The sequence below is a fragment of the Sceloporus undulatus genome, chromosome 2 (assembly GCF_019175285.1).
Source record: "Sceloporus undulatus isolate JIND9_A2432 ecotype Alabama chromosome 2, SceUnd_v1.1, whole genome shotgun sequence".
Lineage (NCBI taxonomy): Eukaryota > Metazoa > Chordata > Lepidosauria > Squamata > Phrynosomatidae > Sceloporus > Sceloporus undulatus.
In genome coordinates this window covers 81,649,092-81,672,072 of record NC_056523.1, presented here as the reverse complement: position 1 = coordinate 81,672,072, position 22,981 = coordinate 81,649,092, and the positions used below count along the sequence as shown (strand labels likewise).

Below are 22,981 nucleotides of genomic sequence, written 5' to 3'. Positions count from 1 at the left end.
TGTGTGCTAACTCACCATAAAACAATTGAGGTGATAGGTCAACTCTAGTGAGGGACTGACCAGCAAAATTCCATTTAATATCTCTGACAAATACATATCATACAAATACATACCCATTTAAAAGGAGATTTTATAATTTCTTCAGGTATGTTGTTTTCTAGGTACGTGTAACATAAAGATTAATTTTGCTGATCTGCACATCTAGATGGGACTTGCATATATTTTTAGCCATTTTTCAAAATTGGAATCTAGGCAGTGATTGGACAGAACTCACTATGTTGAATATAAATAAGCTTTTTGAATAACGTGGAAAGAAGTTTTACATCAGAAGGCGTAGATCATCCTGAACCCGAAGAGAACATTTTTAGCTATGACAGCTAAAATAGAACTTCTCTATTCAGAGGCAGTATAACTCTCACACTCTCTCAGCCTCAGAAAAAGACAATGGCAAATCTGTTCTGAACAAATCTTGCTAAGGAAACTCTGTGATAAGGTCACCTTAGGGTCGCCATAAGTTGAAAACTACTTGAAAGCACACAACAACAACAACATCAACAACCAGCTATAGGGGTACATAAAACAAGTGAATGTTAATTGCCTTTGCACGTTGCTTGTGAGCTTCCCAGTAGCTGTTGGACAAAAAGCCATACTAAAAGCGACAGGGCCTAATACAACAAAGCATTCCTTATGTCTGTAAGAACCTGGAGGCATATGCACATTCTGTAATTTCATTGTTCTTCCCATCGATTAAACTATTTAAAGTTGCTTTCAGTCTTTTCATTATGTGTTGGGGGTAGATTCTCATTGACTTCTAATCAATTGCTTTTAACAACAGTTTAGCTACCTGGTTATTTATTTATTACATTTCACCCCTACTTTTCCTCCAAGTAGCTCAAGGAAGTGATTGTTATTCTCCCCTTTCTTTCATCCTCACAAGGTTGTTGTGAGGCAAGTTAGGATGAGAGGTAGCAACCACAACAAATGACGCCCCCCCCTTCCCCCATAGTTGATTTCATAGGATTCCATGGGAATCTAAACTAGGGATTTTATCAAACTAGGATTAATTTGGGACCCTATCACATGGGGTTAAAAGAGCGGCTTACCTTTCCCAAATTCAGTGCTAATTTGGGAGGCAGCGGGGTCTTATCACACAGAAATTGCCACCGAATAGTCGCCTGGGTCCATCCCAGATGCAGCTCAGGTCGTCTAAGCCACTTCAGTGGCCATTTTTAGAAGTCTTTTTCAACACAGAAGCTTTTGACTTCTAAAAATGGCTGCCAAAGCAGTTTGACAACCCAGGCTGCATCCAGGACGGAACCGGGTGGTGATTTGGCAGCAATTTCTGTACGATAGAACACAGCTGCTTCCCGAATTAGCACTGAATTCAGGAAAGGTAAGCCACTGTTTTAACCCCATGCTATAGAGTATTTGGTTTCAATTACTGAGCACAGAACTAGGAAATAATATGGCCTTTGCAAGCATGGACATAATTCTTGTAGGTATTACTAGGCTGGATTTAAAACATTTTCATAATTAAAACTGTGGTCCTTTTTCACACAGGGAAAATTGGAAGGTTAAACTGGTCACAATGCAGGGTCATCCAGGGCATTAGGGACAATTTTGCAGTTGCTTTTCAGATGATTCTGTGCACAAACCAGTTAGAAACCAAACAGAAAGTGAAATACGCATTTTCGCAAAAATACCGTGTTTTCATATCCAGTTCATTCACAAATTTGCTTTAGTCACATAATTGCAGCAGTCTGAAAACCATGTGCCGGATTCTCCCTGTTCCCAGATTTCCCAGGGTTCCTTTGCTGTGCCGAGGAGCGGGAAGCAGCCTGTTCTTAAAGGGACATACACACAACACAAACTCCTCTTTCCCTTTCATGGCTGATCTCGTCCTGTTGCAGCCTCAAAGGGAACAGCTGGTGGGAGAGCAAGAGAGAGGGCATTTTGGAATTCGTCCTGTACAGGAGGGAGAAGTTGAGGATATATCCTGGAAAAGGAGCTCATCTGGGAGTTTCAGCCCTCGCTGAAATAAGGCAGGTTTATGGACCAGCCACCTCCTCAACATCTCTCTCTCTCTCTCAATCTGTCTCGTGTGTGTGTGTGTGGTTTTATGGCAGTTTGCAAAGGGAAACCTCAGCCTGCCTTCCTCTGAAACAGCTTCTGGGGCAAAGAGGATTTTCCTCCCCGGTTTCCCTTCCCTTTCTGGAGCATGTGTGTGTGTGCGTGTGTGTGCGCGCGCGCACTTGTGGAAATGACAGTTTGGAGCATGTGCAAAGAAGTTATTTCCAAGCTATATTGAGGAGGGAGCAAGCTTATTTTCTGCTATTCAAGAGACTAGAACCCGGAACAATGGATGCAAGCTATACAAAAAGAGATTACACCTCAACATTAGGAGGAACATCCTGACAGTAAGGGCTCCCTCGGAGAGTGGTGGAGTCTCCCTCCTTGGAAGTCTTCAAACAGAGGCTGGATGGCCATCTGTCAGGGATGCATGGCAGGGGGTTGTACTGGATGGACTTTGTGGTCTCTTCAAACTCTATGATTCTATGATTGTATAACCATTAGCGGATTTGCTTCCTTTTCCGGGTTGCCAACACTTTAACCATTTTGGGGATGGAAGGACAAAGGTTTCATATGCCAGCTGTGACCCTACCTGAACCAGCGGGACCTAGATGTGGTGGTACATGTGCTGGTAATCTCTCGTCTCAATTTTTTCAATGCCCTCTACATGGGGCTCCCCTTGTGCCAAATTCAGAAGCTACAATTAGTCCAAAACATGGCAGCCAGACTGGTCACTGGCAAATCCAGGTTTGACCATATATCACCTGTTCTAAAAACTTTTCACTGACTGCCAATCAGCTTCCAGGCATGGTACAAGGTGTTGGTCATCACCTTTAAAGCCCTACATGGCTTGGGTCCAAGCTACTTGCGGGAACGTCTCTCCCTATATAATCCATCCTGCACTCTCAGATTCTCTGGGAAGAATCTACTCCAGCCACAGAAGACCAGATTAGCTACAACTTCCCATAGGACTTTCTACACTGCCACTCCAAAACTGTAGAATGACCTACCAGAGGAGATCTGTCTTGTCACCACCCTAGATGCCTTTAAGAAGGCTGTCAAGATGGATATCTTCTGGTGGGCCTTCCCAGACTCACCTCCCAAAGAAGGATAACCCCATCCACCTTTAATGGTTCATTGCATTTTGATTATTTTAGATTATGCTATTGATGTAACCATTTTAATTGTGGAATTTTTATTATTTCTAAAGGTGGGAGGGTTTAGGGGTTAATTGTAACTTTTTATTGTATTTTTGTATTTTTATTGTGTTGTAATCCCACCTCAATCTGCAAGGAGAGGCGGGAGATATTATTGTTGTTGTTGTTGTTGTTGTTGTTATTATTATTGGTCACCATGTGAAAAAGTCCCAAGTTAATTTTCTTTTCTGTGCTTGTGTGATCTGCATAAGTGGCATAACTAAACACCCATACTCTGACATCTTTTGCATGCTTAGATGTCACTCCTTACTGATGAAAGTAAACATATCCCTTGATTGCACGTGCTTGGAACAATTACTCACTGTTGTAAACAAAGTACAGGTAAACGTGGCCAACAGAGGATGTTTGGTTTAACTCATGATGAGTGGTAACACAAGGGGTAGGGGGAAAATGTTCTGCTACACACATTATACAGTGCACCCGCGTTATACGTGGACACATACGCTGAAAGCTGCAAGGGAGCTGTGAGGGAGTGCATGGGGGGCAAGGGGCAGTGCATCCCATTCAGATAAATTGGCACAGCCGCTCCATGCACAAGCCACATTACTTTCAATGGGGCTCGAGCATATGCGGAGGTTTTTTTTTTGGGGGGGGGGGGGGAGTTCAGAACGGATCCCCTGCGTAAAAAAAAGGGTGGACTGTACTCTCAAAATGCACTTTCTTAAGATGTGGGCAGCAAATGGTTTGAAAGACCTTGATTTTATAGTGCTGGGTTCATAACAGGGCTCCTAGATTTAGATTCAGTATAGCACTGAGGTCAATTTGTTCTTGTCAAGTTGGCTTCAACTTATGATAACCCTGTGAATGAGATACCACAATGACACCATTTCATCAACAGCCTTGCTCAGGTTCTGCAGACTCAGAGTCATGGCTTCCTTGATTTTCAGTCAGGAAATGTGGTCATACTCTTTTCCTGCTCTCTCTCACTTTACCAAGCATTATCATGTTTTCTAATGAGTCATATTGTCTCATGATATGCCCAAAATACAATATCCACAGTGGTCATTTTGGCTTCTATGGAGAGGCCAGTCTTGATTTGCTCTAGGACCCATTTTTGGTCATTTTGACAGGCCATGGTATCTGCTCCATCATCCCATTTCAAATGTGATTTTTTTCTTCTCAGCTTTCTTCACTTTCCAGCTTTCGTAAATCAGATTATGATGGCAGGGATCAGTTTGTCCATCACTAATCTGAACTGGGGTCACCCTAGTCTTAGAACCCATTCCCACTTACCTGTAGATTTGATTCTTGAATCGAATCCTAAAAACGGTTCCGCAAACACAGTGGTTCCCACTATGTTTGCACCAGTTTCAGGATTCTTTTCAGGAATTGAAGTGCCTGTTTTGACAGGCTTCATTTTGACATGGCAGAAGAGGCTTCTCCAGCCTCTCCTGCCATGCCTCCCTCTGTCCTTCCAGCCATACATCCTCCCTCCCTCCCTTCCTTCTTTCCTCTCCTCCTCCTCCTCCTCCTCCTTCTCTCCTAACCTCCTGCCTGGGGGCCCTGGCAATGGTGGTGGCGGCAGGGGCTGTCAGGACTCATCGGCCCTCTCTTCTTTAGTCATCCTCCTCCTTGCTGCCTGGCCTCCTTCCCTTCTCAGCCCCGGTAGGCCTACCTTAGAAGGAGGCCAGTGCGGAAGGAGAGAGGCAGCAGGCCTGGAGGACGGGGGCTGGATCCTTCTCCACCACTTGCCTCCGTCTGTCCTTTCCACAGCGGTGGAGAAGGCTGCCGGCTGGAGCTTGTTGGACGTATTCTGTCCGGCGTGCCTCAGTTCATCCTCCAACAACGTCCAGGATGGAGGCACATCCAATGAGCCCCAGCAGCCTGGAGGACAGAGGCGGAGGCAGTGGTGGTGGTGAAGGCTGCCAGCCAGGGCTCTGTCCTGGATGTCATTGGAGGATGGACTGAGGCACACTGGGTGGAGGCACATCCAATGAGCCCCGGCTGGCAGCCTACTCTGCCGCCGCCACCGCGGGAAAGACGAATGGAGGCAAGTAAGCCAGAACAGGTGGTGGAGGGAGCCCTGCCAGCTCCCACCACCGCTACTGCCAGGGCCCCCAGGCAGGAGGTAAGAAGGGAAGGAGGAGGAAGAGGAGAGGAAGGAAGGAAGGAAGGAAGGAAGGAAGGAAGGAAGGAAGGAAGGGTGGGTGGGAGGACAGAGGGAGGCACGGTCAGGGTGGAGAGGGGCTGCCAGGGCGGATTCCCACTGGGCTGAATCAACAATAAATTGATTCAGCCCAAAAAGGAGCAGGAAAACCCAGCTCCTTTTTGACACGGGTTAAATGGGGGGAAACCCTGCCCTCCCCCCAGGAATCGATTCTAAATTGATTCTCAAGAGGGAACCATAGTGGTTTAAACTGGATCGTTATTCGACACAATCCGGTTTAAACCATAGTGGGAATGGGCCCTTGGTTGGACACTCTTTCCTCAAGATGATGCTCTCCAGCTATGTTGGACTAAAAATACCATTGTTCTCACTGGCCATCCTGGATGGGGATGATGGAGGTTGTAGTCTAACGCATTTGGAGGACACTGGTTTCAGAAAGGGAGAATTAACCCATACCTTTTGGTGCAACAGCGAAACAATCCTCAATTGATTATTCTGGCAACATACAGAACACAAAGGGCAATGCATACAGTTTAATCCAGATCTTGGAGATACATGTAGAGGACCATAAAGATAAAGGTTTTCCCTTGACCTAGTTGTGTCTAACTGTGGTGTGTGTGTGTGTGCGTGCGTGCGCGCGCGCGCTCATCTCCATTACTACGCTGAAGAGCCAGCATTGTCAAAGATGACTGTGTGATCATGTGGCCAGTATGACTGCACACAACGCTGTGCACTGAAGTGGTACCTGTTTATCTATTTCCACTTTTACATGCTTTTAAACTGCTGGATTGGCAGAAGCTGGGGCTAGTGACAGGAGCTCATCCAATCACACGGCACTTGAATTTGAAACTGCCAACCTTGTGAGCTTTCAGTTTTCAGAGTCAGTGTCTTAAATGCTGAGCCACCACATCCCTGAACCATACAAAGACCATACAAAGGCATGAATGTCATGTGTGTAGAGCTTAGTTTATAAAGAGAATGCAGGATTCCTGCTACAGGTGGGCAAGGGAAGAACAGAGAGACACAATGTGTCTGGGAAAAGGGACATCTCTCCTGGAGAACCATGAGGGATGTCTGGAGTGGCTTGAACATGAAGCAGTACAGGACCATCTGAACCAACTAGTGGGAAAATAGCATCAAGAGACAAGCCAGTGAGTCAAGGATCTTTGCACTACTTATGTGAGAAGTCTACCATGGGATACCTGTAGGCACATGTGAGTAAATCAAAAAAACTAGATGGCTGACAGGCGTGCAAAGAAAATCACTTTGCTGTCAGGACTCTAAAATCTTATGGAGGATGTAGGAATTCTGGCACAAGGGGAGCGTGTGGAAAGTTTGCAGGTAAGGACAATGTATGGGGGGGGGGGTTGGGGGGAGGCAACAAGCTGCCAAGTGGGTGGAGAGCAGGGGGAAAGTGCACAGGTAGGTGGGGAGCAGGCGGGGATCATGCTTGGCATTAATTCCCCTGAATTCCTTTCTGTTTAATTGCTTATTAAATTCTAAGCAGCCAATTATCAGCAGCAATTACAGCTCCACAAAGTGACACAATCGCCGCTTTAGCATTTGTTAATCAAATGCTTATTTAGGACTCGGCTTTATTAGCTGTTGCTGGAGGGAGAGCCTAGTCCCTGAGGCTGGGGGAAGGGAGCTTCAGTGATCTGTCCCCCTCCACACATTCTCTATATGCTTGCCCTCCAGAATGTGTCTCTGGACCTTTTCCCTGCCTAGGATATGAAACCTCCCTCTTCTCTGCAGGAGCATGTACCTTAGAAAGGTGATTCCTCCAAACTCCCATAGAAAAACAAAACACATTAGCCATGAGGTGGCCCAATTCAATGGCATGGCATCAGTGCAGGTCATGGGGAATGATAGATTCATCCACCACTTGGGACCTGTTTGATAGGCAGATAGTCCTCAATCCAGTTGCTCATATCGCCAGTTAGAAACATCAGCAGGATGGCTAGCAAACAAGCTACTTCCAGAGGACCGTGGATGGGAAGTGGGTTTTGTTTTTTAATGCAGGGAGGGGGGTTGTTTTTTTTTTTAAGGCAGGTGATGCAAAGGGCTTCTCTGGGCCGTGGAGAATTATTGCCTATTGGAGATGATCCATCTTCCCCATCTTGATGACTTCCAGATGGAGTAGACTACAACTCCCATCACCCCCAGCTCCTTGGGACGTGATAGGAGCTGCAGTCTGGGTTGGTGGGTTGGTGAAAGTAGGAATGCACTATATTGAGCTAGATAAGATTTTGGAATAGAAAAGTTCCTTTTTCACTTAATGTTCCGGAGTCCCTAAGCCATTCTGATTAGTGACCATTTTGGCTGGTGATTTCTGGGAGTTGTAGTTTCAAAAGCATAACTTTTCCAGACTCTGGGCAAGATGAGCAAATAGCTCGATTCAATGTAAGCCACCTTCCTCTGATCTGATGCAATGCAGCACGAGGAATTTGGATTTATGTAGCATGAAGCTACATACCTCAGGTCTCATCACAGAAAGATCACCCTTTGCTCTTAGCCTAGCCCATGGTGCAGTTGGACCTTCGCTTGAAACTTGGAATGCAGTGGCTGCTTTGCCTTGAGGCAATGCTCTTTTGCCTTTCAATCACATTTGGGTAGCAATTGCCAATCATGGACAGGGAAATTACCCCCAGTCAAGAGGCAGGCAGATAATAGCGCAGTCACTGGCAGGCAATTGACTGCTTTTCTGTTTTTTTTCCTGCTTCTTCTTTTCTCCCATTCCTCCCTTTAAAGAAGTGCAATAACTGTACATTTCTTTACATCTAGGCAGGGGATAAGAACTTTTCTAGTTGTGAACAAACAGATGGGTGAAACCGGAAGAGACAATGCACATTTTTTTAAATGGAGGGCAGAACTGGGACACATGCATCTAAGGAAGAAAGCATTTTATTTATTATATTATTCCATTCTATTGACTATTTATAGCTCACTCTCATACCACATGTTTTCTGGCTGGTTCACAGAACAAATACTACATTAAAATACATAAATACATAAATCATAAAACCACCAATTATAAGCTAAAACACAACTTAACATAATTAAAAACACAGTGAATTGAATGTGCAGTCTTGCTGTGCAAAAGTGTATCGGTGGAAGCATGATATGTTTGCCCTGAAATTGCTATGTCCAGCATGTACATAAGTATGGTAACCTGTGTGATTCATTAGCGAGAATCAGAGTGATTAAATGGACTTGTGCATGATCAAAATGGCCATCTGGAATCTTTGGGGAACAGAGAAAGGAAGGGTGCTGTTTCTTTTAAATGTGCAGTAGCTAACAATCTAATAAACAAAACCTCTGGCATGCATCATTAGAAGGAAAAGCTGTCTTTAAAGCTTTTTTCTTCTCTTCAATTTGGCAGTCTTGCAAATAGTATTCCTTATAATAGCAACACACTAGAGCCAAAACATGGCTTCATAAGGTTCAAATCCCATCAGTGCTGAAAATTCAAATTTAAAAGATATATTGCTACTGATATTCTTATGCTCTACCATGGTCTGTGGTTCTTATTGCTACCAGAAGAAAAGCCATAGACTTTCAGGTTTCAACCTGACATGAAAAATTTCTACTAGGGCTAGCACTGGATGCAGAATGATGCAAAACCTATCATCAAGGTTTATTCATTTTTTAAAATCAATTTTGCCACAGGGTGTAAGAATGTGAGATTGTACACTGAGGAGACAGAGCACAATTTTACATTCATGGAGTGACACTACCATTGTGAAATGCCACTTCATTGACCTGCAACATTGTGCAAACGAATGTGCAACCCAATCCTCATCTGCATAAGCCATGTACCATGGAACCTCATGCATAACTTCCATTTCACAACCTTGAACTGACTGTAGTCATTTCACATCAGACAAAAATGCCAACCACTTCCAGGGGTGGGATGGGGGAAGACTTAACAACAGATGTACATTTAAGAGATGTTGGTTGCCCTCCAAAATCTGAGATGCACCAAGCAGGGACACAGCCCCTGAAATCTCATCCCTGTTTCCCCACCACTCTTCAGGCCTTTTCCTCCTAGCTGGTGCAGGGCTGAATTAGACTCTCCCTTCAAGTAGGAAAGAGAGTTGCAGGGGCAGCCAATGGTTTCCATGTCAGGGATGCCCGAAAAACCTACAAAAAATTATGGATGCCAGCCATGAAAGCCATTAACTTCACATGTAGTGAATCCATTTCAAGTAAATCTTAAAGGCATATCCATGGTGCTGAACCCTATACTCCAAATAGGTTTCTCATCCTGAATAGCTCTTGAATCAACCCAGAGCAGATTTCTTTCTTTCTTTCTTTCTTTCTTTTTTCAGAGCAGATTTCCCCTACCCCTGACATGGAGCCCACTGTCTGTCACTGGACTGTTGAGACTTTCAGTTTCACCAGTTAACACCAGGGCAAATGTTAACCTCCAGTTAAAGATTAGTCTATTGATCTACTAATTACATTGATTTAAACTTGCAGATCTAAGCAGGCCATTGAATGAGAACTGAAAAGATCTAAGGCACATTTAGTCTCAACATACTTGCTTTTGCTTTGAAATGTGTCTGCTGCAGCAGAAAAACTCTCTGCATGCTCATGAGTAACTTACTGTTTCTCAGTCTCAGCTTTTGATGTGCACACTAGAAATAAAAATGGCATCTTCCAAATGTTTTTGTGACTATGGATGACAGAAATATTATTGCATGGGTTTTCTGTTACTTTTTGAAAAATTCCACCCTGCCTCCCAGGAGCAATTAGTTAATTGCTTAGTTATATCTGGCCTTTCCTCCATGTTCAGCACAAGGGAGCATACGTGGATCTCCTGCTTCCCACTTCATCCCCATAAGAACACTAAACACACACACACACACCTCTGTTGGGTTAGGCTGAAGAAGAGAGACTAGGAGGCTGAATAAACTGGTGTTATATGGTCTCAGGGCAGTGTGGGGGCATGGTGTCTGCACGACCCAAGCCCTGACACTGCCCTGGTGCCAGCATCACACCTGTGCCCGACCACATGGCAGGTGATGTCACGGCACTCCTTTGGCGCAGTGTCCACATCAGAAGAAGTGCCAGAAAATGCCAGATTGGGGCCTTAGTGCGTAGATGCCATGGTCCTGATCCAGGGAGGAAAGAGGTGGCAGCAGGCCACTCCAAAGGGGCAGTCTGTTTAGCCCCTAGATCCAAGGTCATATGATAAACTTCTTTTCTTAGCCCAGATTCTTAGTTTTGTAAGATTTAGAAAGAGCAAATGCTTCTCAAAAGCCATGTACAAGAGCTGGACAGTGAAGAAAGCTGACAGAAAGAAATAATAAACTAATTTGAGATATGGTGCTGGAGAAGAACTCTGAGGATACTGGGGACAGCTAAAAAGACAATTAAATGGGTCCTAGAACAGATCAAATTTGAACTTCCTAGAAACAAAGATGACAAAACTAATGCTGTCATACTTTGGCCCCATTATGAAAAGGCACAACTCATTAGAAAAGACTATAATGCTAGGAAAGGTATAGGGAAGCAGAAAGAGAGGAAGACTGCATGCCAGATGGATAGACTCAGTCGAGGAGGTCATGGGCCTGAATTTACAGGACCTAAGCAGAGCAGTTGAGAATAGGGAGGCTTGGAGATGTTCACAGGGTCACCATGATGACTTGAGGGCAGTTAACAACAACAAACGACAACAAAATTTTAAACCACAGAATACAGTGAAAGAGTCATTAACACATAAGATTAATTCAAATGTAGCTTTCCTGCTTAGCCTAAAGGCCAGTTGAAATGTGATGGTGGGAACACTGTGACTGGATCTCCTACCATATTTTCAAAAGCCAAGGCCATTGAAAGAGAGCTTATTTTCCACTGGGGTTGAGTAAAAAGGTGGCATGTCTACAAAGGCCAAGTAGACTAGTCCCCCCCACCCCCACCATAACCTGTCTACATGATGTAGAGCCAAATCCCCAATTCAAGTGCAGACTGTCTTCATGAGGGAAAACCAGTTCCACACCAAAGCCACCCTATCTGTACCTAAATTGGATTTTAAAAACTTGCCTTTTGCTCCAGACTTTGCAAGAAAATCTGGAGCACTCTGTAGTGATATTGGGCAGCTGTTTACACAAACATCCCATTGTGCTTCCCAGCACTACCACCATTGGCTCAAGTGGGGTCACAATAGGGCACCCAGCCAAGTAATTGACACTGGATGCCTCGTTTCTGACCTCAGAGGAGATTCACAACCGCGGTGATGAGGTGGGCTGGTACAGATGCATGTATAGACAGCTACCCGGCTCCGATCCAGAGTGTGGAGATACTGGAGAGGAATCTGGAGCATCTCTGGGGCCAAAATACTTTGGGAGCATCCTGGAGTATTCTGGTGTAGACAAGCCCAACATGGGAGGGAAGGCCTGATTCTCCTATGATTCTTCCCCCTTTTTACACAGGTACACACCAACTGTTTAGAATTCATTGTGTGGAAAAACATCTAAAGGCATATGGAAGCTACTTCTGTCCCATTGGCAGAGCCAGCACTTCTAATAGTCAAAGTGAGGCAGCTGCCTGAAGCAGCAGATCTTGAGCATCATGAACGGACTGTAAAATGGCAATATTTACTTCGCTATTGTTGTATTTTTACTGCCAAGGGAAGAAGAGGCATTTAGGTTTTCTTTAATTAAAAAAAAAATCCTTACCATTAAGCTTCATGCACTAACTGGGAAGGAGGAGAGGGCAGTACCTGTTAGTGCTCTGCCTCAGGCAGCACACTATTTTGCTCTGGCCTGGCCCATTGATCACCTGTATGATTGTAAAAGGTGGCCTTCAATTCCAGGCCAAGGAGGGCTCGACAGAGGCTCTAGGGAGTATTAAGAGAAGGTGGGGTGGTGCTGGCAGGAGATGATCATGCAGCAGCTGCCGCTATCAAAAGTCCTGAGGGAATAAGCTTAAATTGGGCAAGGGAAATGAATGGAAATAGCAGCAACCTGGCCCAAGGCTATGAAGTAACGAGAAGGGGAGGGAGACTTATCAGGGTGAAGCAGCAGCAAGGGGAGGAGGTGAGGTGACTGAGGCTGATGGGAGAGGGAACCACATGCAGAGGAAGATATGGCTCCTGTACATTCAACAGCTGTATATGAAGGGTAATTTTGGCAGGCAGTACTTGCTTGCTTATCAAGAAAACTGGCTGCAAGACCTGTTAATTGCTTTTTGTACATACAGTCAGCCCTCCATATCCATGGGTTCAATCATCCACGGCTTGAAAATATTTTTAAAATATATAATTTCCAAAAACCAAACCTTGATTTTTCCATTTTATATAAGAGATGCCATTTTATTATGGAATTTTATTCAATACGACTTGAGCATCTATGGATTTTGGTATCCATGAAGGGTCTTGGAATGAACCCCCAGTGGCTATGAAGGGTTCACTGTGTATAGCCATTAAAGGAGTGGGAAGCCCTGTGCTCCCCTGCCTCCCCAAGCCTTCATGTTGATGTGGAAGTAAGAAGGAACAACAACCATATGGAAATGTCTAGAGGAGGAGGCTGCAAACTATGTGAAAGACAAGGAGAAGTCCCAGCCAATGGTGTCATTAGGTCATGTGAGGAGTACAGACTGCATTGGGTGACACCCCAGAGGGGTGGTACATCCAGGGAGGGGACTTAGAAGGCTTTTTTTTGGGGGGGGGGAGTACAACTGCCTTCCAAGTCCAAGGCCGGTGGGGGAGGCATCTGGCTGTGTGGGGTGGAGGGGCAAGACTATTTGCCCTACCCCTCCTACACTGGATGATCCAACCCTAGTGGTGCCACTGGTTTCAGCTTTGGCAGAAAAGTGTGTGCTTGTTGTCTGGTTGAAGAAGCATCTTCTGATATAACTAATGTGTTTAATGCTTGTAGCTGAGGCTTCGAAATAGAGGATCTTCCTCCTCTTGCCTGTCTAGGCCACTTTGTAGCTTGTGCTAGAGTGAATGGGGGTCTCAGCCACAGGCGGCATTGCAAACAGGCCCTTGTTGGCCCCAGGCAACCAGAAGGGATATGGCCTAAGCTTTACACTTGCCCATTCAGGTGTTTAGTGGCACCACCCTGTCCACCCTAAAGCCAGACCTGCCAGCAACAGCACAGCAGCAGCCAAACGGCTGTGCGAGCCAGAGAAAGGGGCAGAGGGGAGGGAGCGGGATCAGCTCAGTATGGCATGACGAGACGAGGCCCCCGGAGAAGTGAGCTATGTCCCTTATTGGTCACACTACATTTCTTTTTCATTAGCAGTTAAATGCAGACATGAGGGATCGGCACAGGTTCACTGGGCGCCTGCCGTGCAGCATTTCCTGCCGTGATAGATTAGCCCTGGTGGAGGCTGGGATGGCAGGCGGGGGGGGCAGTTTCTTGTCAGCAGCCCCAGCTGCTTGCATTTTTGATGCAGGGGGCACCATGAGGCATCATGAAAGGGGGGGCAGGGGAATGCAGGGGAGAGAGAACCAAGACTTTGGCAATGACACAGTAGAATCATAAAACATAGAATCATAGATTTAGAAGAGACCACAAAGACCATCCAGTACAACCTCCTGCCATGCAGGGACTCTCAATCAAAGTATCCTCAACAGATGGCCATCTAGCCTCTCTTTAAAGACCTCCAAAGAAGGAGCAGAAAATGGGAAGGGGCATTCTTTATGTGTCAGCACTGTATCTCGTGAACAGCTTTGATAACACCCATTTTCTTAGTAGAGTATCTATTGGGCTGTTTGGGGTTTGTTTATTTTTAATTGATCCTCTTATTTTGATGTTGAATCTAAAAGCATTTCCAGTATATGTAGTACTGTGCAGGGCTTAGAAGATAATTTGTTCCATTGGCCATTGCAGTGTTTGTAAAGTAGCCTGCTGCCTTCATGTCTTCAAATTATAAAAACAATAGGATTGCCAGACTGAAAACTGGGGAGGTCTCTTGTATGTTTAATGGTTGTGTAGAAGAGAGGACTTTTAGCAAGTGCTGCTTGTGATGCGACCAGGAAATATGCCAGCTGCTGACATTCCTTCTTCTATACAATCATTAAAGGTACAGGAAACCTTTTTAGTTGTCACTCTGGCAACCCTAAATAAATACTGTACAGTAATAGGATTGCCAGAGTGAAAAGTGGAGAGAGCTCTTGTACCTTCAATGACTGTGTAGAACAGGGAATTTATTTATTACATTTGTTACATTACATTTCTATCAAGGAGATTACAACAGCCCTGTGTAGTAAGCTAAGCTTGGGGGTAACAATTAATATGGTTACCTGTAACTAATTAATTATTTGGGCAACATGGGCATAACAAAATCATATTTCAAAAGTAATGCAATGCCCACAAACAAAGCTACTTCATACATGTAAAACATAACGGTATTTAGTTACTTTTGGAAGTAAAAGGCATTTTAATAGGATATTTTTTCATGTTTATGTCATTCTTCTATCAACCCAAAGGTTTTTCCTTTCCAAATTGTAATGGAAGTAACAAAAAAGGAGTGAGCAGCACAAAAAGTAATGCAACTAGTTACTTCTTCAACAGTACAGCAAGCAATGGCAACAGACCAATTTGCAATGCTGAAATGAGTAATGGGCACAAATCACTCTTAAAAAGTAACTGTCCAGGCTATGGCTGACCCAAGAAGAGTTTCATGGCCGAGTCGAGATTTTAACCTGGGTCTCCTCAGTTATAGTTCACTAATCTACACGAGTTCTCGCCATGTATCTAGACCAGTGTGAATTGCATCTATTGGTTTTATTAGCCTTTCCAAAGATAGCACTTTCAGCTACCTAAAAGAAAAGGGCTGAATTTAAGGCACAGAAATAGGGAGTCTATATTGGAACAACAGCTCTGTCTGTATATCACAATAATGCTATGGGTTGTCCACCTATCTCTCTACAAGTGACTGCAGAATATAGACAGCCTGTCTGTGAAGAAAAGACTACAGATTCATCTGGGAATATGTTGAGAGTGAAGCTTTAAAGAGTGTCAACAGTTTGACAGGATGGGATAGGAGCTGATTGTAGGCCAAAGCAAAAGGATTCCACCAGTCCCAAAGGCTGCTGCAGCAATTACCCTTTCTATTCTGAGACCTCAACAAACCCACCAGTTTTAAGAGGAGGTAGATGTATCAGTAATATGCCACCAATGTTGCGAATGTCCTGTTTGAAGTGTATGTGCATCTGTCATGAATGAGATCTTCTCATTCATCTGAGGACTTCTCCCAGACATCAAAAGAGTTAAATGTTGTGGGGAGGTGCATGCTAATGAACTTAACACCACATTCTTATGAGGTTTGGATCACAACTGATGAAATGCCAACTGACCAGTCAGGACAGAGCTGAGAAATTCTAGATGTTTCCAAACAAAAGTTTTAAAAGGACTTCCCTACCATGAAGTTTTGAGTTTTCCCTTTGTTCGCTTTGGGAGAGTGATCACAGGATGCTAGTCAAGCTGGGCAATGGGTCCAGGCTCCCAGCATCCAGAAACATCAAGGACTACAAGCCCATCTCAGCCTGTTAGTAGGATTAGAGAACTGTGCTAGCTAGTGGTGTTAGGTTTTTGACTTATTTTATGGCTTGGCTGAAATGACGAATTCTGTAATTTTATTTCTGTGCCTACAAGACAAGGGGTGTTGTATAAGTGATATCTCTTTTGCTCTAGAACTCTGTAGTTAGAACAATGCTTTTCTTTTAAAGTACCTTGCTTTCTATTACACTCCTTCTACACGTGCTTTGGCTTGGGCTACTGCTTGCTTATGTTAGCAAGGGAGGGAACTGCAATTCACTTAGCAAGTCCTTGTGTGTGCTAAGGGAGTCCATTGTAATTCACTAGGTGGTGGCAGCTTGGACCAGAGGATCTCAAGGAGTCCCCTTCAGCTCTGCAGGAGTGGGAAGGAGGATTCAAGAGACCATGGGAACTAATGATCGTATGTCTGCAAAGAGCCAGAACAGGGTTGCAGTGTTTGGCTCTGAGCCCAGAGACCATTATAGCATCAAGTATTACAATAACTAGTAGCAGCAGGCATAACCATTATGATGTACTAGTGTGCATGTTCATTAACAAAGATTCACCTGTACCATAAATGAAAAAACAGTTATAGAACTGTGTACAATACAGATAATTGCTGCTGTGATACCATCTCTTGGCAGCCTTCCCTTTAAGGGGACTGCCTTCAACTTTTGCCTCTGATTATTGCTATTGGTACACCAGCATAGGGCAATTGTAAAATGATGTATGATGTAGAATTGTAATTCTTGTCACTCACTTCTTTACTTGTCATTTACTTTTTTAAAAGTGTTTCTGACATTTACCAGGAACTCTTAATTATGGTAGGTTGTCCAATGTCAACGATTGGGAACGTTTGACATTTGCTGTGACATACACTCAGCCAATGAAAGGAAAATACCACTGGAGCCACTTTCCACTGCCTTTACTCCTAGCGGTTTTGTTGGAAACAGCAAAGCTTGAGAACTGGATCGTCTGAGTTGGTTGTGTGGACAGCAATGTGGCCAAGAACACTCAATGCAGTTACTGTACTTTCATTAACGTTACAGACCAATTAACTGTCTAATTAGCTCAGATCCCCACAGAGCTTCTGATGCCCTGATTACAGTGAAGGAAAGATGAAGCCTTTCCCTTTAACTGAAACAAGTGTGCTCAGTGGATCTGGTGGCCAGGAGAGCAACAGCATTATAACTGGAGTGACTAACCTTGAGGCAGAGAATGAAAGGCTGTGCAATCTTGAAAAGGAATTGGTTAGATTTACTGAAGGAACCAGACCTGTGGCCCCCTGTTGAATTTGGCAGGATATTAGTTCTTTAAAAATGTATTTTCAGGTTAAAATGAGGTGTACAGGAAATGTGTACTTTGTTTTAAAGGTGAATTGGACTCCAGACTCCTCCTAGAAACAATTCTCTATTGAAAGAAGGTGTATGCTCCATGCATACCTTGTTTGAACTTAGAAATTTGGGGAGGTTTGAATTTTGCTGAATTTTGATAGTGTGCATGGCAACAGTGTTGGAGCGCCTGTGGCTTCTAACTGGTCTGGGGAGAGTTGGCCTGTGTAGCCACTTAAATTACTTGCCCCAATTTCCTAGACTCTCTATAGGAGCTATAGTTGAACCCTGATTGATCATGGTTTTGTTAAACACTGTCATTGCCGTGATGCCAATTTCTAAGTCCCTCATCTCTATCCATCTGCTCCAGATGCCCAGCAAAGTGCCACAGTGCCCATCCCTGTGCCTGGCTCCTCCTCTGACCTGCTCCCTCACTTCCTGCTGGAACCTGAGGATGTTTACATTGTCAAGAATAAACCAGTGACATTGGCCTGCAAGGCTGTGCCTGCCACCCAGATTTACTTCAAGTGCAATGGCGAGTGGGTGCACCAGGGAGACCACATCATACAACGCAGCAAGGACAAAAGCACTGGTGAGTGAAGTTATGGACATGACTGGGTGACTGAATGCAAGTTTCCATCCCTGTGCTGATTGGATGGACAACTATTGATGTTGAGTTCCAACCAACTTGACACAGAAGTTAAAGGTGTTGCTTTTTGGACTGCAACTCCCAGAGTTCCTCCAGCCAGCATAGTCATTGATTATACTGCCTTGAGGATTCTGGGAGATATAATCCAAAAAAGTAATTTTCCCAAACTCTGCTTTAACTGTCATGGATTTCTACAAAGAATCCTGAGAACTGTAGTTTGGTAAGGGTGCCGAATGATAGAGATCACCTTCTAAAGAGGAAGCAAATACTAAACCAGCTTAGGTACAATGTAGAGATAAATCTATGGTGTTCTGGAACTCATACTACATGTTTTTAATATCCTTGTGCCCATATAGTAAAGCAGTGACAGCAGACCACCTCAGTTCCAATCCTACACAGGCAGGATGAATTTTTTTAATGTACATACTACTGCCAGTTAGACCTTGGCACATCATCCTCACCAGAATCAGATTCAAATTGAAGGCTAAGAAATCCTCACCAGAAAGATGTGAAAATCACGATTCCCAAAAGAACTCAATTAGTATTTTAGGTGCTATTTTCTGAATAAAGATAAATAGTACCAGGGTCAGAGCAGGCTATTGTGGGGTATTGTCATCTGAGAAGGCTGCATAATGGGTAGGTGAGGCCAGAGTATGTTGCCATTGTAGAATCTTTGCACTTTAAAAACCAACCAGCCAACCAGAGCCCTGTCCTATAGCTACAAAAATTCTGCAGGTTAAACATTTGAATTCTGTGACCAATATAGATTATGCAAATTTACATAGCTTTTTTGTACTTTACATAATTGATGATTGTTACCATTTTGCATAATTTATTCTGTTTCTACAATCATGGGGAAGAGAAAGAAGGTATGCAGAACACTTAACCCCTTACCTTGATTATGAGAAATCATATTCAGCTATCCCTCTAGCTTCTGAGGATTATTGCCAGCAGATTTGAAAGCATATATTTGCAACCATAAGAGCTATAAAGCTGTTGGTTTGATATTTCACAATGACAGCAGAAGTTATCAAGAAACTAAATTCTGTACCCCATTCTTAAACCCTGTCCTTCATCAGAGTTTGGGTTCAGCTATAAATCAAGGGCCACCATGGGATCCATTTATTCAGCTTGTGAATGCCAACATTGAAATAATAGGACCACCAAGTCAAGCCACTCCTCTTTGGCAAGATAATTTTTGAAATAGACATAAGGAGAGCAAGAAACACAATTTGAAAAGTAAAGGGTTGGTAAACTATAATGAATGGTATATTGGATATAGAGCAGTATTGCCACAATGTTCTTGTTTTGCTGTGCTTTTGTTTTATTTTTGTATTTGTTTCTGCCTTTGTTTTGTTTTGATTTGATTTATTTTGTTTAGTTAAGTGTAGTTTAATTTAGTTTTATTTTAAATGTGATGTTGTTACTTATTGTTTGCTGGATTAATGTAAAATGAAATTTTAAAAAATAATTTTAAAATACCTATAAATCAAGAAGAAAAGAATTTCTGGCAATCTTCCACCATCCAGTGCCTTCAGGATGAACAAAAACTTCCAACATTCTCTGCATTCCCCGTATCTCTGCTGATTTTCAGTGAATACATATTGCTGCTCAGTGAGCATTTTCACCATTAGACCTTCCCCCCCTTTCCCTCCTGTTCTTGTACCCCCTGGTGTTTTGACAGGCCTGCCCCTCATGGAGGTACGGATTGACATCTCACGGCAGCAAGTGGAGAAGATCTTTGGCTTGGAAGAGTACTGGTGCCAGTGTGTTGCGTGGAGCACTTCTGGCACTACCAAGAGCCAGAAAGCATATGTGCGCATTGCTTGTGAGTGACACTTTGCTTATCATCCTGATTTCCTTGGAGACCTGACTAGGACCTCAGATTTTCCACTATCCCTATCCACAAAGCTTATAATTTTTCTCCTTCCTCAGTCTAACTTCCCTCCAGCTCAGGGCCTCCATGGCACTCAGTACTGTTGGTGGCTGCTATGGACGAGCCATGATCCAGATTCCACACCTGAAAATCAGAGCATGACAATGGGCCTTTTGTGACTGAGTTATGGACATTTGGGCACTATGTTGACCAGAAGTAGATGGGTCTGTGGCAACAGAGTAGTAGTCTTGGGTGACATGGGGGTCTTTGAAGGTGTCATTGTAACAACCTTCTGAGCTTTTCTTCTTTCTAGATCTGCGGAAGAACTTTGAGCAGGAGCCTCTGGCCAAAGAGGTCTCTATTGAGCAGGGTATTGTGCTACCTTGCCGCCCTCCAGAGGGGATCCCACCAGCTGAAGTAAGTACTAGTCCCATAGACATGTCCCCAGGATAATAACACAAAGTTGGAAGGCAGATTGGCCTTTAGCCTACTCCTTCCAATAAGCTCCAAGCAGTTTGATGGGGACCACTAGGCATAGTATCCATATACTGGCCCCCAGTTACCTCTCCTCTCCTCATCTTTGCCATCCTACAGTCACTGCAGAAGATCTGGATTGGGTTTGTGGCAACCCCTTGCCTGACATATTCACCACTGCCACTTGATTGACTCCAGCTCATCTCTCTGCAGAGCTCATTAACTCACATTTTTGGAGTCTTCCCCTCTGCCCTGAAACTGACTGGCCTGTCAATCTCTGTCCCTCACTAGGTCAGTGCAAGGATGTGTTTCCCTCTGAGACACGTTCAGTCACAGTGTCCTTAAAGGCTCCTGAGAAGTCTTAACTCCAACCCTCCTGCCCTATGTGTGGCTTGTGTTTCCCCAAGGTTGAGTGGCTACGCAATGAAGAGCTCGTGGACCCAGCCTTGGACCCCAATTTCTACATCACTCTGGAGCACAGCCTGGTACTGAAGCAGGCCCGCCTGGCTGACACGGGCAATTATACCTGCGTGGCCAAAAACATTGTGGCTCGTCGCCGAAGCTCACCTGCTGCCGTTACTGTTTATGGTAGGACCCATCAGTGGAAGAAAAGGGGGACCAGTAGGGGTCAGGAATCTCCCCATTAGACCTTGGGCCAGTGGGCTAGGATGCTTGCAACCTGCCATGCTCCAAGCCCCAACGACTGGGTTTAGCTTTAGACTGGGGAGAAATCAGTTACAGCAACCTCCCCTAAGTTAACTCCTTTAAAATGTCTTGAATACTACCTCCCATCATCGTTATCTAGTATGGCCATTGGTGGGAGCTGTACTCCAACAGACATAGAGGACACCAGGTCTGGGAAGTCTGGGTTATGGAGCACCAGCTGCTTTGAGGCTGTGATGGTGAGGAAACTGTGCTAGGAATATACCTTGCACTTTGAAGGGAAAATTGTTTTGGGGTGAGAGATGGGGACTAAGGGAGCATCAGGCATAGGGGAAGGGTGCTAGGTTGCAAATGTGACCAGGGAGCAAGTGTCTCTTCTGCAGAATCCCACTGAGGAAAGCTGCATGACCACCTCCTCCTCACTCCTCCAAGTGTTTACCCCTTTGCTTGTGACTCCTCCTACATATGCCCCCCATGTCTTCCTGTGTATTCTCCCCAAACTGTGCACACACACAAGGGAAGCACAAATCCTCAGCCAGTGATCTCCCTCCTCCCTCAAGATTCTCAAAGGGCTCAGCTCCTTCTCCGGGCCTGGAAGGTCTGCTGCTCCAGATGTGGGTGGCTACCTTCACTCAGCCCTTGGCCATCCCAGCCATTGGCCCAGTCTCTTGGGAGCTCTAGTTGATGCTGTCCCTTCCCCCCAGTGAATGGTGGCTGGTCGACGTGGACGGACTGGTCAGCCTGCAGTACCAGCTGTGGACGGGGCTGGCAGAAGCGGAGCCGGAGCTGCACCAACCCAACGCCACTCAACGGGGGGGCCTTCTGTGAGGGTCAGAATGTGCAGAAAAGTTCCTGCGCCACCCTGTGCCCAGGTACTGCCCCTGCCCATGGCTGTGCACCTGCTCCCACGACTCCTGTTTGCTGTACTCACTCTCACCCCCTAAATCAGCACTGGGAGAGACTTTTTGGTCTTCCAGTGATTGAAATTACTGTCCTATTGTCGCCTGCCATTGGGGCTGATCATAACTGGAGTGAAACAACACATGAAGGCCACAGTTTCCCCAGTGCTGACTTAAGGATTTTCTCAGAGTTACTACTCACAAAAATGCTTTGGGAGCCAAGGCACAAGAAACCCAGAATAGGCTGAGCTTCACACTGTTGCTCAGGTTTTCCTTACTCATATTTTCTAACTCTCCTTTCTGTTTCAGCTCTGGGTGGCAGAGTGGGTAGGGTTCTCTCTTCACACACCTGTGCCCATAGGTGCCCTACAGTCAGGATACTTCTGCCATTGTCCTCTCTCAAGAGCAACCCTTTTTAATTGACAGTGAATCCATAATGGCATTATGTGTGAGACTGATCTTTCTGTGCCTGATACAACTCTGTTTAAACCAGTGCCCCACTCCCTCTCTGCCCCAGGCAGCTGGTCTTTGCCTTGCCTCCTCACCATATACCTGTCTTCCCCCACTCATCCATGTGTCTGTGTTTGTTCCCCTTCCTATCTCTGAGCCATTGTCCTTCTGAGGCTTGTGGGAAGGACTCCCTTTCACAGTTTAGGGTGGTTCTGTGGCAGTCAGTGGGCCGACCATGAACTCTGCAGGCCCTTCTCCACATAGATGCCAACCTATCCCAACAATGTTTTCATGCCCTTTAAGTTACTGCAAGCATTTGGCTAGAGAAAGTGAGGGAAAGATGCTTGATGGGATCTGGGGTGGTGTTGAGGAGAGGAACAAGGGTCAGAAATGAAGGATCTCTTTATGAAGATACAAAAACACTTCAGTTAGTATTGTGGTTGACTAAGCCTCTCTACTGCCTCCTGTCCTATTTGGCAGTGCCTGGAGGTTGGGCATCCTGGAGCATGTGGTCTGTGTGCGGTGCAGACTGTACACACTGGCGTAGTCGTGAGTGCTCAGATCCCGTGCCCCGAAACGGTGGGGATGAATGCCAGGGGCCTGAACTGGAGACCCGCAACTGCACCAGTGAACTGTGTTCTCATGGTGAGTTCCTGTGACTTTAGTCATTTTGGGGAAAGAGAGAGTGCTGTGGTTGGAAGTGGAGAGGAGGAGTGTGTTAGATGGAATGAGGAGAGCTGAGTTGGGAAGAGGAA

The 22,981-nt window shown here is 44.9% G+C and overlaps 1 protein-coding gene across 2 annotated transcripts in view; it reads left to right on the top strand.

Moving 5' to 3' along the window:
- Positions 1–22,981, top strand: part of UNC5A (unc-5 netrin receptor A) — a 164,051-nt gene that overhangs the window by 95,050 nt on the left and 46,020 nt on the right. The window contains exons 2-7 of one of the 2 annotated variants that reach the window (XM_042454639.1): positions 17,586–17,807; positions 19,549–19,692; positions 20,054–20,157; positions 20,622–20,802; positions 21,582–21,749; positions 22,707–22,871. In XM_042454639.1, the coding sequence (XP_042310573.1) occupies positions 17,586–17,807; positions 19,549–19,692; positions 20,054–20,157; positions 20,622–20,802; positions 21,582–21,749; positions 22,707–22,871 (984 nt within the window). The remainder of the gene's footprint in view (positions 1–17,585; positions 17,808–19,548; positions 19,693–20,053; positions 20,158–20,621; positions 20,803–21,581; positions 21,750–22,706; positions 22,872–22,981) is intronic. The other variant, XM_042454640.1, reaches the window with a different exon arrangement.